Below are 12,426 nucleotides of genomic sequence, written 5' to 3'. Positions count from 1 at the left end.
GTGTCCCAAATTTTATAACTATAGCTAGTGGATAATGTTTATCATTTCAATATGTTCATTTGTACACTAAAATTGATAAGAAGGCGAAATTTCATTAGGCAAGGGCCACCACCCATCCCCCCACCCCGCATCACACACACACCCTGCTTGTTACTAAAAATAACATAGCATGCTCACGAGGGCCACGATATACTATACGCATGCAACACACACACACACACAACTCATTTACCTCACAGTGTTCATTCCTTGCAACTTGCTCGGAATGAGTAGCATCAGGAACAATCTCCTGGCCATGTTACGATCATCTTCAGCGTGCTCCGACGTTGGGACACACTGCATCTTTGGTCAACTTGCGAGTTGCAGCGAGACGAGTTGTTGCGCCGCTCCTCCAAATACTTGGTTGGAATTTGAAGCCACCGCAGATCTCGATCACACATGCTTGTTGATTGGACGGTGGAACGTACAGGTGCAGAGAGAGTGTGATGCAAGTAGCAAATGAACTAGCTTTGCAAGATAGAAGAGAAGTGCATACTGCGGTCTGTGGTTGAAGCAAGCACCTGCCTGGTGTGTTTCGCAACTCATCCAAAATGATCGTAGCCCTAACTAGTTCAAGGCTTTAAGATAGCAATAAATTAAAGTACTTGCTTTATCTCTTTGCCTACAAGATCTATTTCTGCTAGGTGAACGGGAAAATACCAATTAAGAGCCTTAGGCCGATTTAGTTCGGAGAAAGGGGAAGGGGAAAAAATTCTAGGAACCTTTTCTTTTTTCGTTAAGTTCAAGTCCAGCGAGAATAATATCATCTAAGGTAGCATGGTCATCAAATGTGTCATCAGTAGTGCAAAAATCTTGGTAAGCATTACCTGAGTACCTGAGGGATGTTTCTAAGTAAGTACTACATCCGTCCCAAAAAAAGTGATATTCTGTGATTTGAAATTTGTCCCAGAAAAAATAATGTTATGAGTTTTAGACATGTTGTTGGCCCACAGAAGAATCTATCGCATGCCTAACAGATCCGCCCCTTTCCTTATGCACACCCATGCTCCCAGTTTTTACTTTCCAGCCGATCTCTGCATTCTTGCATGCAACGCGTCTTATTAGGGAACTAACCATGAGACATTGCTTCTTTTAAGGGAATCATGTGTAACAAACTAAGGGTATTAGGGTCATTTCTCTTCTCCACTAATCTGTCTGAAAAAATCTTAAAACATCTTTTTTTTTTGGACAAGAGGGAGTACCTTGTTCCGTTCTAGTATTAACGATGGGTGTGCATTTCCAATCCACACCTACCTATGGGATGGGGCCATATATGCCTTCCCATTTCCTCCCACACACCGCGTATTTCTAAGCGTAGACGCTAGACAAGCGCATATGTAGCTAGGAGCACAGAAACACAATAAGAAGGATGTTTGTAAGTAGGAGTAGTAACTGACTAAGTTCAGGCATTGAACGTTAACTCGATGCAGCATCTAGTTAACAGTGAACTAGAATTGGGCGGCCCCGGAAAAACAAATGTATCAGAGAGACATGCGAGGTGGTGCTTTAATCGGAGAAGGCTGACCACGACGCAAAGATGTCCAAACACACAACAGCACAACACCGCAAAGTTGCACAGTACCTTGTTTGAAGCGCCTTGGAACTGAGGCTCTAGCTCGAGCAAAGCATGAGACTTGGACCAGTACAGTTCAATTTTTTTGCTAGGCTGGTACTCGTCTCTAGCTACGAAGCTCTACACATCTTCGCACCAGGAGACCCGCATCTGTTGATGGCGGCGAGACGGCGGTCGAAAGAGAGAGCATCAGAATGAGGAGGAGCGAACAGCTTGCCGACACCTTGGTTCACCAGGTGTCGGGTGTCGATATTAGGGATACTCAAAGTAAAAAAGTTAGCGTCCACACTGATTTCTCCGGATGGCTCGAGACGTATTAAAATGTCTCATCCGACCCCAAGGCCGCGGGCTTTGTCTCTCCTGACTCCTTAGGTGTGGGCTCCGTCTCGCCCGACCCTAAGGACGCGGGTTCTGTCTCGCCCAAGGCCGTAGGCTCCGTCTCGCCCGACCTCGAGGCCACAGACTCTGTCTTGTCCGATCTCAAGGCCGCGGGCTCCGTCTTGCTCGATTCCTTAGGTGCGGGCTCCGTCTCGCCCGATCCTAAGGACGCGGTTTCCATCTCGCCCAAGGTCACAGGCTCCGTCTCGTCCGACCTCGAGGACACGGGTTCCGTCTCATCTGACGGGGACCCATACCGCCACCAATCACTCTAGGTACAAGCGTATGGGCCTAGTTCAAAACTCTGACACCAGGGAAGAGGCTGTCACGCCTCGATGTAACCCATGGCCATGACGGGCCATACCTGAGGATTCACATCAAGAACAGTGTCAGGCGTGCCGATGCTGTTCTGCCTAATCCTCGTACGGACGCCGACAGGCGCGTCAGTTCACCACGACATCCGCCGGGACGGAGTGGAACACCATGATCGGCAGGTGACGCCTGCGCATGGCGCCAGTGACGAATAGGGCCGCGATATGGAGCCATCCCTGTTGGCATCCACATGATCGGCAGGACCCGCGCGAAGGAGAAGAAGGACCCAACAACCCTGGAAGCCTTCATCTCTCTCGTTCTTCTCCTTTTTCTCATCTATAACCCGCACTTTTCCTTCGCCTATAAAAGGGAAGCAGGACGCCCTATGAAAAAGGGAGATCTGAACACAAGAGCACGACACGAGCACACGGCTAAGCGGCAAGCGAGCTCTCAGCACCCGTTCACTTCTTCCACCAAAGACTTAGGATCCTCTCCCTCACTTGCCTGTTTGTAACCCCTACTATAAACCAAGTGCCGGTAACACGAGCAACAGTGAACTGGACGTAGGGACGTTCCACCCGAACCAGTATAAACCCTTGTGTCCTCCGAGCATACCATCCGAGCCAGACGCGCAAATACAAATTTACTCGTCGGTGGTCCGAAAACACCGACAATTGGCGCTCTAGATAGGAGCTTTTTGCACGTCTCGACATCCACATCAGGCCACGGATGGCTAGTCACGACGTCAGCTGGGTCCCGAGCGTGCACGTGCGCTTCGAGAACCTAGACTTCATCATTACAACGGAGGGAGAGTTGGCGTAGGTTCCCACCGCCGTCCCGGGCGCGCACGCCCCCATCCCCTACGAATGACGAGTTTGTGGGGATGACCAAATACGTCGCATAATCTTTCCATGACCTTCTCACGGGAGAATCAGAGTTTCTCTCCGACTCTAACTCCAGCAGGGGGAACCATCACCCTGCACGAGAATGTTTCATGGCAGGTACCCTCGAGGGATACATCGAAAGCATCTACGAGGGAGGGGCTACCCCAATAGACGACCTCGACGACAAGGTTGAGGGGGATGCAGGGGCCCCACCTCGCCTATGGGTAGAGCAGCTGAGGGTGCGGCACCAAGAGCTCGAAGAAGCATGACTCCAGCTCGAGCAGGAATGCATGGAGCTCGAGCGAGAGATCGAGTGCCATGGAGACGGTGGGCATGCGCGCACCGTGGCCCATGACATGAACCAGAAGATCATCGAGGATGACAAAGTCCTCCCACACTTCACCCAGGCAAGCCAGAACATCACTGCCACAGCGGCCTTGCTCCGGGGTCTTCCGAAGCCCGCGACACCCGAGGATCATCGGGCCCATCGCGAGATTCGCACGCTACTCAAGCGTGCGACGGCGTAGCAGGCCGAGAGCTCGCTGTCCCAACGACGCGAGCTCGACGCCAGCCAACACGTGGTCTCAGAGCGACCCAACAGGGACATGTTAGTCTACCAGATGCAGCAAGGCGGTAGGTCGCATGCCATGGCCCTAGCGCATGAGCGTCTCAGCCTCCACCGTGACATGCGCAACACCCTCGATGCTCGTAGGCATGCCCGCGGTGATGAGAGGGAAGAGGCTAGTCACGGCTACCACCCTCGTCATGGCAGACACTATGATAACGGCGAGGACCGAAGCCCAAGCCCCAACTTGCTAGGACCTCAGGCCTTTGGCCGACACATCCTCAACGCTGTCTTCCCACCGCGGTACCGACCGTCGACCAACATCCTGAAATACTCTAGGGAGACAAACGCCAAACTGTGGCTCAAGGATTATCGGCTTGCTTGCCAAGCCGGTGGAGCGGATAGTGACAATTTCATCATCCGCAACCTTCCATTATTACTGGCCGATTCAGCGCGAACGTGGTTGGAACACCTTTCGCCCAACCGAATTCAAAGTTGGGCAAACCTAAAAGAGATCTTCGTGGGAAACTTCTAGGGCACATACACGCATCCTGGGAACCCATGGGATCTCAAAAACTACTAACAAAAGTCTAGGGAAACTCTTCATGGGTACATACGGTGCTTCTCCCGATAGTGCAACGAGCCGCCCGACGTCGCCGATGCCGATGTCGTAGGAGCTTTGTTGTCCGGGACCATCTGTGAGTCCTTGGTTTACAAGCTAGGATGTAAGGGCTCATGAACCATCAAGGAGCTCCTCGATATTGCCACTAGCCACGCCACGGGTGAGGAGGCGGTCGGGGCAATTTTTGATCGCCCCAAGGGCAAGGCAAAGCGGGACGAGGAAGTCGGTGAAGGTGCCTCCAACCACCGCAACAAGAAGAAGAACAAGTAGTGGCACGAGGGCTCGCTCGTGGCCACTGCCGACCATAAGGGGGTTGGAAGCCCGCTGAGGGTACCCCGGACCACTTTGAGAAGCTGCTCGAAGGGCCTTGCCTGAACCATGTTTTCCCCATCAAGAACCTATACAAGGACTACATCCTCATGAAGCGGTCTTGTCCGAAGGCTCCAACAAGGGGGAGCATTGAAAGGAGCCCAAGCTGGCCACAGATGATGCCAAGGGGAAGGACGACGGATTTCCAATGCTAGATGGCTGCCTCATGATGTTCGGAGGTTCAGCAGCCTACAACTCCAAGCACCATTAGAAGCTTGCGCATCATGAGGTCTATAAGACCGAGCCAGCTGCGCCTTCCTTCCTCGAATGGTCAGAGTCTGCCCTAACCTTTGATTGGACCAACCACCCAAAAAGCGTCCCATAGTCGAGAAGATAGAAGCTCATGGTCGACCCGATCATCGGCACGAAGCGGCTCACCAAGGTGCTGATGGATAGAGGCAGCGGCCTCAACATCATGTAAGCTAAAACGCTTGACGCCATGGGCATCGACCGATCGCACATCCAGCCGACCGGGGCGCCTTTCCACGGCATCATGCCTTGAAAGCAGGGCATGCCACTTGGGTAGATCGATCTACCCATCACCTTCGGGAATCCAACCAATTATAGGACGGAGACCCTTACCTTTGAGGTGGTCGGCTTCCATGGGACCTACCACGTCATCCTAGGACGTCCATGCTACATGAAGTTCATGGCCGTCCCCAACTACACCAATCTGAAGTTGAAGACGCTAGGTCCATGCAGGGTCATCACCATTGGCACCTCCTTCCAGCGTGCTTATGAGTGTGAGGTTGAGTGCTGCGAATACGCCATGGCAATTGTCGCCTCCAAAGAGCTTGTGGACATTAGGGAGGAGGTCATCGAAGAAGTGCCCGACCCCAAGTGGTCAGCTGGGTCTTTTGAGCCTATAGAAGGTGCCAAGGAGGTCCTTATAGACCCTAGCGGCTTCGAGGGCAAAGTGGCATGCATCGGCACCACGCTTTCCTTCAAATAGGAAAGCGCGCTCGCTGACTTCCTCTGCACCAATAGAGACATCTTTGCGTGGAGACCCTCGGACATGCCAAGCATTCTGAGAGAAGTCACCGAGCACGCCTTGAATATCAGGCTAGGCTCCAAGCCTGTGAAGCAGTGCCTGCATCGCTTCGACGATGAGAAACGCAGGGCCATCGGTGAGGAGATTGTGAAGCTTTTGGTGGCCTAGTTCATCAAGGAAGTATACCACCCTGAGTGGTTTGCTAATCCCGTTCTTGTACGAAAAAGAGTGGGAAATGGAGAATGTGTGTTGACTACACGGGTCTCAACAAAGCATGTCCAAATGAAGTAATTACTGAGTGATATCCACGGTGGGGTCTGCAGGCACCATGCCGCACCTAGGACCTTGGTCGGAAACATGTTTCGACAAGGCTTCTATTGGCCGACCATAGTAGCCAACACTGAACAGATTGTGCGCACCTGTGAAGGGTGTCAATACTACGCTGGGCAGACCCACTTGCCAGCCCAAGCACTCCAAATGATCCCCATCACGTGGTTGTTCATGGTCTGGGGGCTTGATCTGGTCGGACCTCTCAAGAGGGCACCCAGGGGCTACATGTACTTGCTTGTCATTGTAGACAAGTTTACAAAGTAGATAGAGGATCAACTGATCTCCGCAATCAAGTTCGAGCAAGCCATGTTGTTCTTCCTTGACATCGTCCATCGCTTTGGAGTCCTGAACTCCATTATCACAAACAACGGCACACAGTTCACCAGGAAAAAGTTCCTCCAATTCTATGATGAATACCACATCCACGTCGATTAGGCCTCCATGGTGCACCCCGCATGAACGGACAGGTCGAGCGCGCCAACGGCATGGTCCTACAAGGCCTCAAGCCTAGGATCTTCAACCGGTTGAACAAGTTTGGCAAATGATGGGTCACAGAGCTTCCTACGGTGCTCTAGAGCCTAAGGATGACCCCTAGCCAGGCCACTAGCTACATGCCATTCTTCATGGTCTATGGTTTTTAGGCTATCCTCCTGACCGACCTCGATTATGGAGCATCGAGGGTCAGGGCGTATGACAAACAGGGAGCCAAGGCATCCCTCGAGGATGCCATGGACCAGCTAGATGAAGCATGTGATATTGCCCTCCTCTGCTCAGCTAAGTACCAGCAAGCATTGCACCGGTACCACAACCATCGAGTGTAGGGCCGGGCCTTCAATGTCGGGGACTTGGTGCTCCGCCTCGTCTAGAGCAACAAGAACCGCCACAATCTCTCTCCACCATGGGAGGGACCATACGTCGTCATGGAGGTGCTCTAACCAGGCACCTATATGCTCAAGACCATCGACGGCAAAATCTTCGTCAATGCCTGGAACATCGAACAACTATGTCGCTTTTATCCTTAATCTATGCACGCTTTCTCTTATCGGTTTCCCTATCAACTCGTTGGTCTCCCCAGCAATAGCAAGGGGTCAGGCCTCACTCAGGGGTTGATAAGAGCATATCTATATGGTAGACATTCTTTATGCCTGACCCTTTCTCATGTTAACATCTAGAAGCAAGGGTTGCGGAAACAAACGCTGAGTAAAACTGGTCGGATCACAAGAAACCTACGCCCTAGTGGCTATGTCATTTTTGCTTACCAGCGTGATTAGAGTTTTTTTCCCATACCCTGAGCTTTTTAGCCTTAACTATGGAAAGAGTCAGAACACATTAAAGAGTACATCTATCCGGTAGACATTCTCTATGTCTGACCCTTTCTCACGTTAAGATCTAAAAGCAAGGGTTGTGGAAACAAACACTGAGTAAAACTAGTCAGGCCACAAGAAACCTATGCCCCAATGGCTACGATGTTTTTGCTCACCAGCATGATCAGAGTTTTTTGCCCGCACCCCGAGCTTTTTAGCCTTAACTATGAAAAGAGTCGGAACGCATTAACAAGTATATCTATCCGGTAGACATTCTCTATGCCCGATCCTTTCTCACGTTAAGATCTAGAAGCAAGGGTTATGAAAATGAACACTGAGTAAAACTAGTTGGACTACAAGAAACCTATGCCCCAGCGGCTATGGTGTTTTTGCTCACCAGCGTGATCAGAGTTTTTTCACCCGCACCCCGAGCTTCACAGCCTTAACAATGGAAAGGGTCGGAATGCATTAACCTTTTTATACAAAAAGGGGAGAAGAGCTAAAAATCTATTTAGCCACCATGAAATTTAAGAGCTTGTCCACTTATTACAAGATCACCGCCTGGCTTATCTACCTAACTAATTTCTTGGGGGTGATCTCATCCTCTATCTTTGTAGGTAAGTCCTGTGCCAAAGGGGCCACCTCCTTCTTGATGTCATCTAGCTCAACATCGGTGTAGACAGACACGAGAACTATCGCAAGTAAGGAGAGAAACGGAGTTGAAAATGCTCCTACAGCCCATTCAGGCCTAGGAGTTCGAAGGTTGGCCCTCCGACGAGTTCACAGCCACTCCGGGGCTCCCTTAGAGTGAGGGGGTGGAAAGGGATGGGCCCACTAGCAGCCAGTACCCTGCCGCACGCATCTCGGCCCACGTTCAAGTCTTGGTCAGTTCCCAGTCCATGGGTTTTCCTTGAAGAAAGGCAATGAGCCCTTGGGACTAGTCGAACGGACCTGAGAACTATATGGATTGGCCACTAAGAATCTGAGTCGGTCACCAGCTGACCCATTCTGGACCCCCACGAACGAGAAGTCAAGGCCCCACTCGAACAAGCCCATTAACAGCTCATAGAGCACCATGTTTCGTCAATCAAGGAAAAATGTGGCATGGCTTAGCCCCTCTGTTTTATCGAAAAAATGCTTGAGGGATGACGATAACAAAGATGAGCTGACCCCTCGACCGAACCCCTACAACGCGCAAGGGCTTGAGGTAAGTTGGACTCGCAAGGAGACCAAATGTACGGTCGTAGAACGATGGCTTAGATCCTAGGGAGGGGTATGTATAAAAACTAAGAATAATGTTTCTGAAATAAAAAATGCTTTCTCTTACTAGTTTTGCTATAGTCTCCTCGATCTTTAGTGAAACCTGACCCCGACAATAGCAAGGGGTCAGGCCTCACTCAAGGGCTGATAAGGATATATATATCCATTCTGAAACAGTCGCCATTCTCGACCCTTTCTCATGTTAAAAACCTAGAGGCAAGGTTTGCGGAAAATGAATGCTGGGTAAAACTGGTCGGACTACAAGAAACCTACGCCCCAGCAGCTTTGGCACTCTTGCTTACCAGCATGATCAGAGTTTTTTGCCCACACCTCGAGCTCTACAGTCTTAACAATAGGAAGGGTCAGAACGCATTAACCCTTTTTACACATAAAAAGGGGGAAAGAACAAATTTGTTCAACCGAAACAAAAGAACAAGCTTGTTTAAATGAAACAAAAGGGTTGGAACTTGTCCGCTTATTACAAATGTGTTGTCTGACCAATCTAACTAAACTAACCCCTTAGGGGGATGATTTCATCTTCTATCTTGGTAGAAAGGTCATGCGTCAGGGGAGCCACCTCCTTCTCGATGTCGTCCGGCTCGGCATTGGTATAGATGGGTGTGAAGCCTTGGCTCATCGTCGCTAGATCGATGTTCTTGTAATGAGAATGGGTGATCATGAATGATCGGTGAACACCAAAGTGAAGCATGCCCCTTGCCATATCACATGCCCGGTCCAAGATTCAGGTGGCATGAACCACGAGTGAGCTTGTCTCCTACTCCAGGGCTAGCTCGAGCTCGTCGCAAACTAGCTGGACAGCGACGAGCAGGTTGTCGTGTTCGTTGCCCTCCTTTTGGAGGGTGTCCTTCACCTAGCTGAGATCCTTCTCTAGGCCATGGCTCTTCACCACCTCTGCCCCAAGCTTGTCATCGAGACCTACCCAAGTCACGTACCGACCATGTCAAAAGGCTTACCATGGATTCCAGGGAGAAAAACAACAAGGGAAACCAGAGACTTACCATTCACATCCGCCTGAAGCCTGCGCACCTCATCACACTGCCGGGTCACCTTGACCTCTAGGCGCCAGACCTCGAAAGAATGGGTGAGGAGGAACCATGAGTTCATGCTTGTGGAAGGGCATGAAGGAGATGACGTAGCCGTCGAGCGGCGCCAGCGCATCCTCATGGCCAAACACAAGCCACTCTGCCGCATCGGTCCTCCCACGAAGAAGACCACACTTGACGAGGCCCTCCATGCATGCATGGGTAACATCAGAGCGGTACCATGAATCCATGGAGGATGGAGGCGGCTACGAAGAAGCAAAGGCGGCAATGGAGAAGCAGAAGCTACATATCTAGGGCTCCGATGGTGGATTAGCAAGCACGATAGATCCAAACAACAGTGATAGAGAAACGGAGAAGGTAAGGCTATGGTTTTGGTGTGCATAAATATGAAGGGGGAGGCCATTATTTATAGGACGGAGTGGGGTGAGAAGGTGAACGGTCCACCTAGGTTCACGCGCCTGCTGTGCCGCGTCACGTCACCTCCCTCTAAAGATCATGCACACGCTATCTCTAGTCGCGCCCTCTAAGGACACACCGGATGATGGTTCGCCCTGTCGATGGGCCAAGAACTATCATAGGTAAGGAGGGATATAGATCTAAAAATGCTCCTACGGCCCATTTAGGACCAGGAGTTCAAAGGCTAGCCTGCCGATGGGTTCACAGCCACTTCGGGGCACCCTTAGAGCGAGGGGTGGAAAGAGATGGGCCCACTAGCGGCCAATACCTAGGCACATGAGTGCCACGGGCATCCTGGCCCACGTTCGAGTCTTGGTCGGTTCCTAGTCCATAGTTTTTCCATGAAGAAAAGCAACGAGCCCTTAGGACCGGCCGAACAGACCCAAGAACTATATGGATTGGTCACCAAGAGTCTAGAGTCGATCACCAGCTAACCCATGCCAGGCCCTCACGAATGGGAAGTCGAGGGCCCACTTAGACTAGCCCATTAATAGCTCACCGAGCACCTTGTTTCATCCATCAAGGAAAAACGTGGCATAGCTCAGTCCCTCCGTTTTATCAAAAAAAAACAATTAAGGGATGACGATCACAAAGACGAGCTGATCCTCGACCAGACCCCTGCTACGCGTAGGGGCTCGAGGGAAGTTGGGCTCGCAAGGAGACCGAACGCACGGTCGTAGTACGATGGTAGACCGATTAGATCCTAGGGGACCAGAATCAAGAAAAATCTTTTCGACCTCCCGAATTCTACGGTTACATGCCCCAAGAAGACCGATCACGACAAAAGAGAACCATTGTCCTACCAGGACATGCCATAGGCTATAAAAAGAAGGCCAAGGCCCTTAGAGTCCTCCCATCTGAAAAAGCCTCTAAAGGAGTATTCTACTCCTCCGTAGGCTTGGGGGCTACTATCAGGTATCAATATTAGGGATACCCAAAGCAAGGAAGTTAGCGCCCACGCCGACTTCCTCGGATGGCACGAGACATATTAAAAGGTCTCGCCTAACCCTAAGGCTGTGGGCTCCGTCTCGCCCAACCCCTTGGGTATGGGCTCCGTCTCGCCTGACCCCAAGGATGTGGGTTCTATCTCGCCCGACCTTGAGGCCGCGAGCTCCATCTTATCCAACCTCGAGGCCGTAGGCTCTATCTCGCCTGATCTCTTGGGTGAGGGCTCTGTCTCGCCTGACCCCAAGGATGTGGTTTCCATCTTGCCCAAGGTCACGGGCTCTATCTCACTCGACCTCGAGGACATGGGTTTCGTCTCATCCGACGGGGACCCATACCGCCGCCAACCCCTCTAGATCCAAGCATATGGGCCTGGGTCAAAACTCTGACACTAGGGAAGAGGCTGGCATGCCTTGATATAACCCATGGCCATGATGGGCCATACCTGGGGATTCACATCAAGAACAGTGTCGAGCGTACAGGTGTTGTTCTGCCTAATCCACGTACGGACGCTGATAGGCACGTCAGTTCACCACGATGTCCGCCAAGATAGAGTTGAACGCCATGACCGGTAGGTGATGCCTACGCTTGACGCCAGTGATGAACAGGGCCACGACATGGAGCCATCTCTGTTGACATCCACAGGATCGGCAAGACCCACGTGAAGGAGAAGAAGGACCCAACAACCCTAGAAGCCTTCATCTCTCTCGTTCTTCTCCTTTTCCTCCTCTGTAACCCATGCTTTCCCTTCACCTATAAAAAGGGAAGCAGGGTGAAAGCTCTAGTTTGATTTTGGTGAATTGATGAAACCCTAAGTGCTAACCTAGTTTATTAAAGTGATTATGAGATAGGTAGCACTACTCCAAGTGATCAAACAAATAAAGATCATGACATGATGATGGTGATGGCATGGTGATGATTAAATGCTTGGACTTGTAAAAGAAGAAAGAAAAACAAAAAGCTCAAGGCAAAGGTGAAATTGATAGGAGTTTTTTGGTTTAGTGATCGAGACACTTAGAGAGTGTGATCACATTTAGGATCGATAGCTATACTATTAAGGGGGTGAAACTCATATCGAAATGCGGTTATCAAAGTGCCACTAGATGCTCTAACTTATTGCATATGCATTTAGGATCTAGTAGAAAACTAACACCCTTGAAAATGTTTGTGAAAATATGCTAACATACGTGCACAAGGTGATACACTTGGTGGTTAGCACATTTGAGCAAATGTGGAGAAGTTGGTGAAATGAAGGAAGTGATAGTCACTGAGATACAGTGACCGGACGCTGGTCACGTAGTGAATGGATGCTGGGGTCCTACGTCCAATCAGTG

The 12,426-nt window shown here is 50.7% G+C and overlaps 1 protein-coding gene across 1 annotated transcript; it reads left to right on the top strand.

The window, feature by feature from the left end:
• Nucleotides 1–5,382: 5,382 nt before the first annotated feature.
• On the top strand, nucleotides 5,383–5,694 carry LOC136536250 (uncharacterized). Its single transcript, XM_066528609.1, has one exon. The coding sequence runs from the start codon at nucleotides 5,383–5,385 to the stop codon at nucleotides 5,692–5,694; it is 312 nt and encodes a 103-aa protein (XP_066384706.1).
• Nucleotides 5,695–12,426: the final 6,732 nt, after the last annotated feature.

The sequence above is a fragment of the Miscanthus floridulus genome, chromosome 2, assembly GCF_019320115.1.
Source record: "Miscanthus floridulus cultivar M001 chromosome 2, ASM1932011v1, whole genome shotgun sequence".
Taxonomy (NCBI): domain Eukaryota; kingdom Viridiplantae; phylum Streptophyta; class Magnoliopsida; order Poales; family Poaceae; genus Miscanthus; species Miscanthus floridulus.
This window is presented reverse-complemented; position numbering and strand designations above follow the sequence as displayed.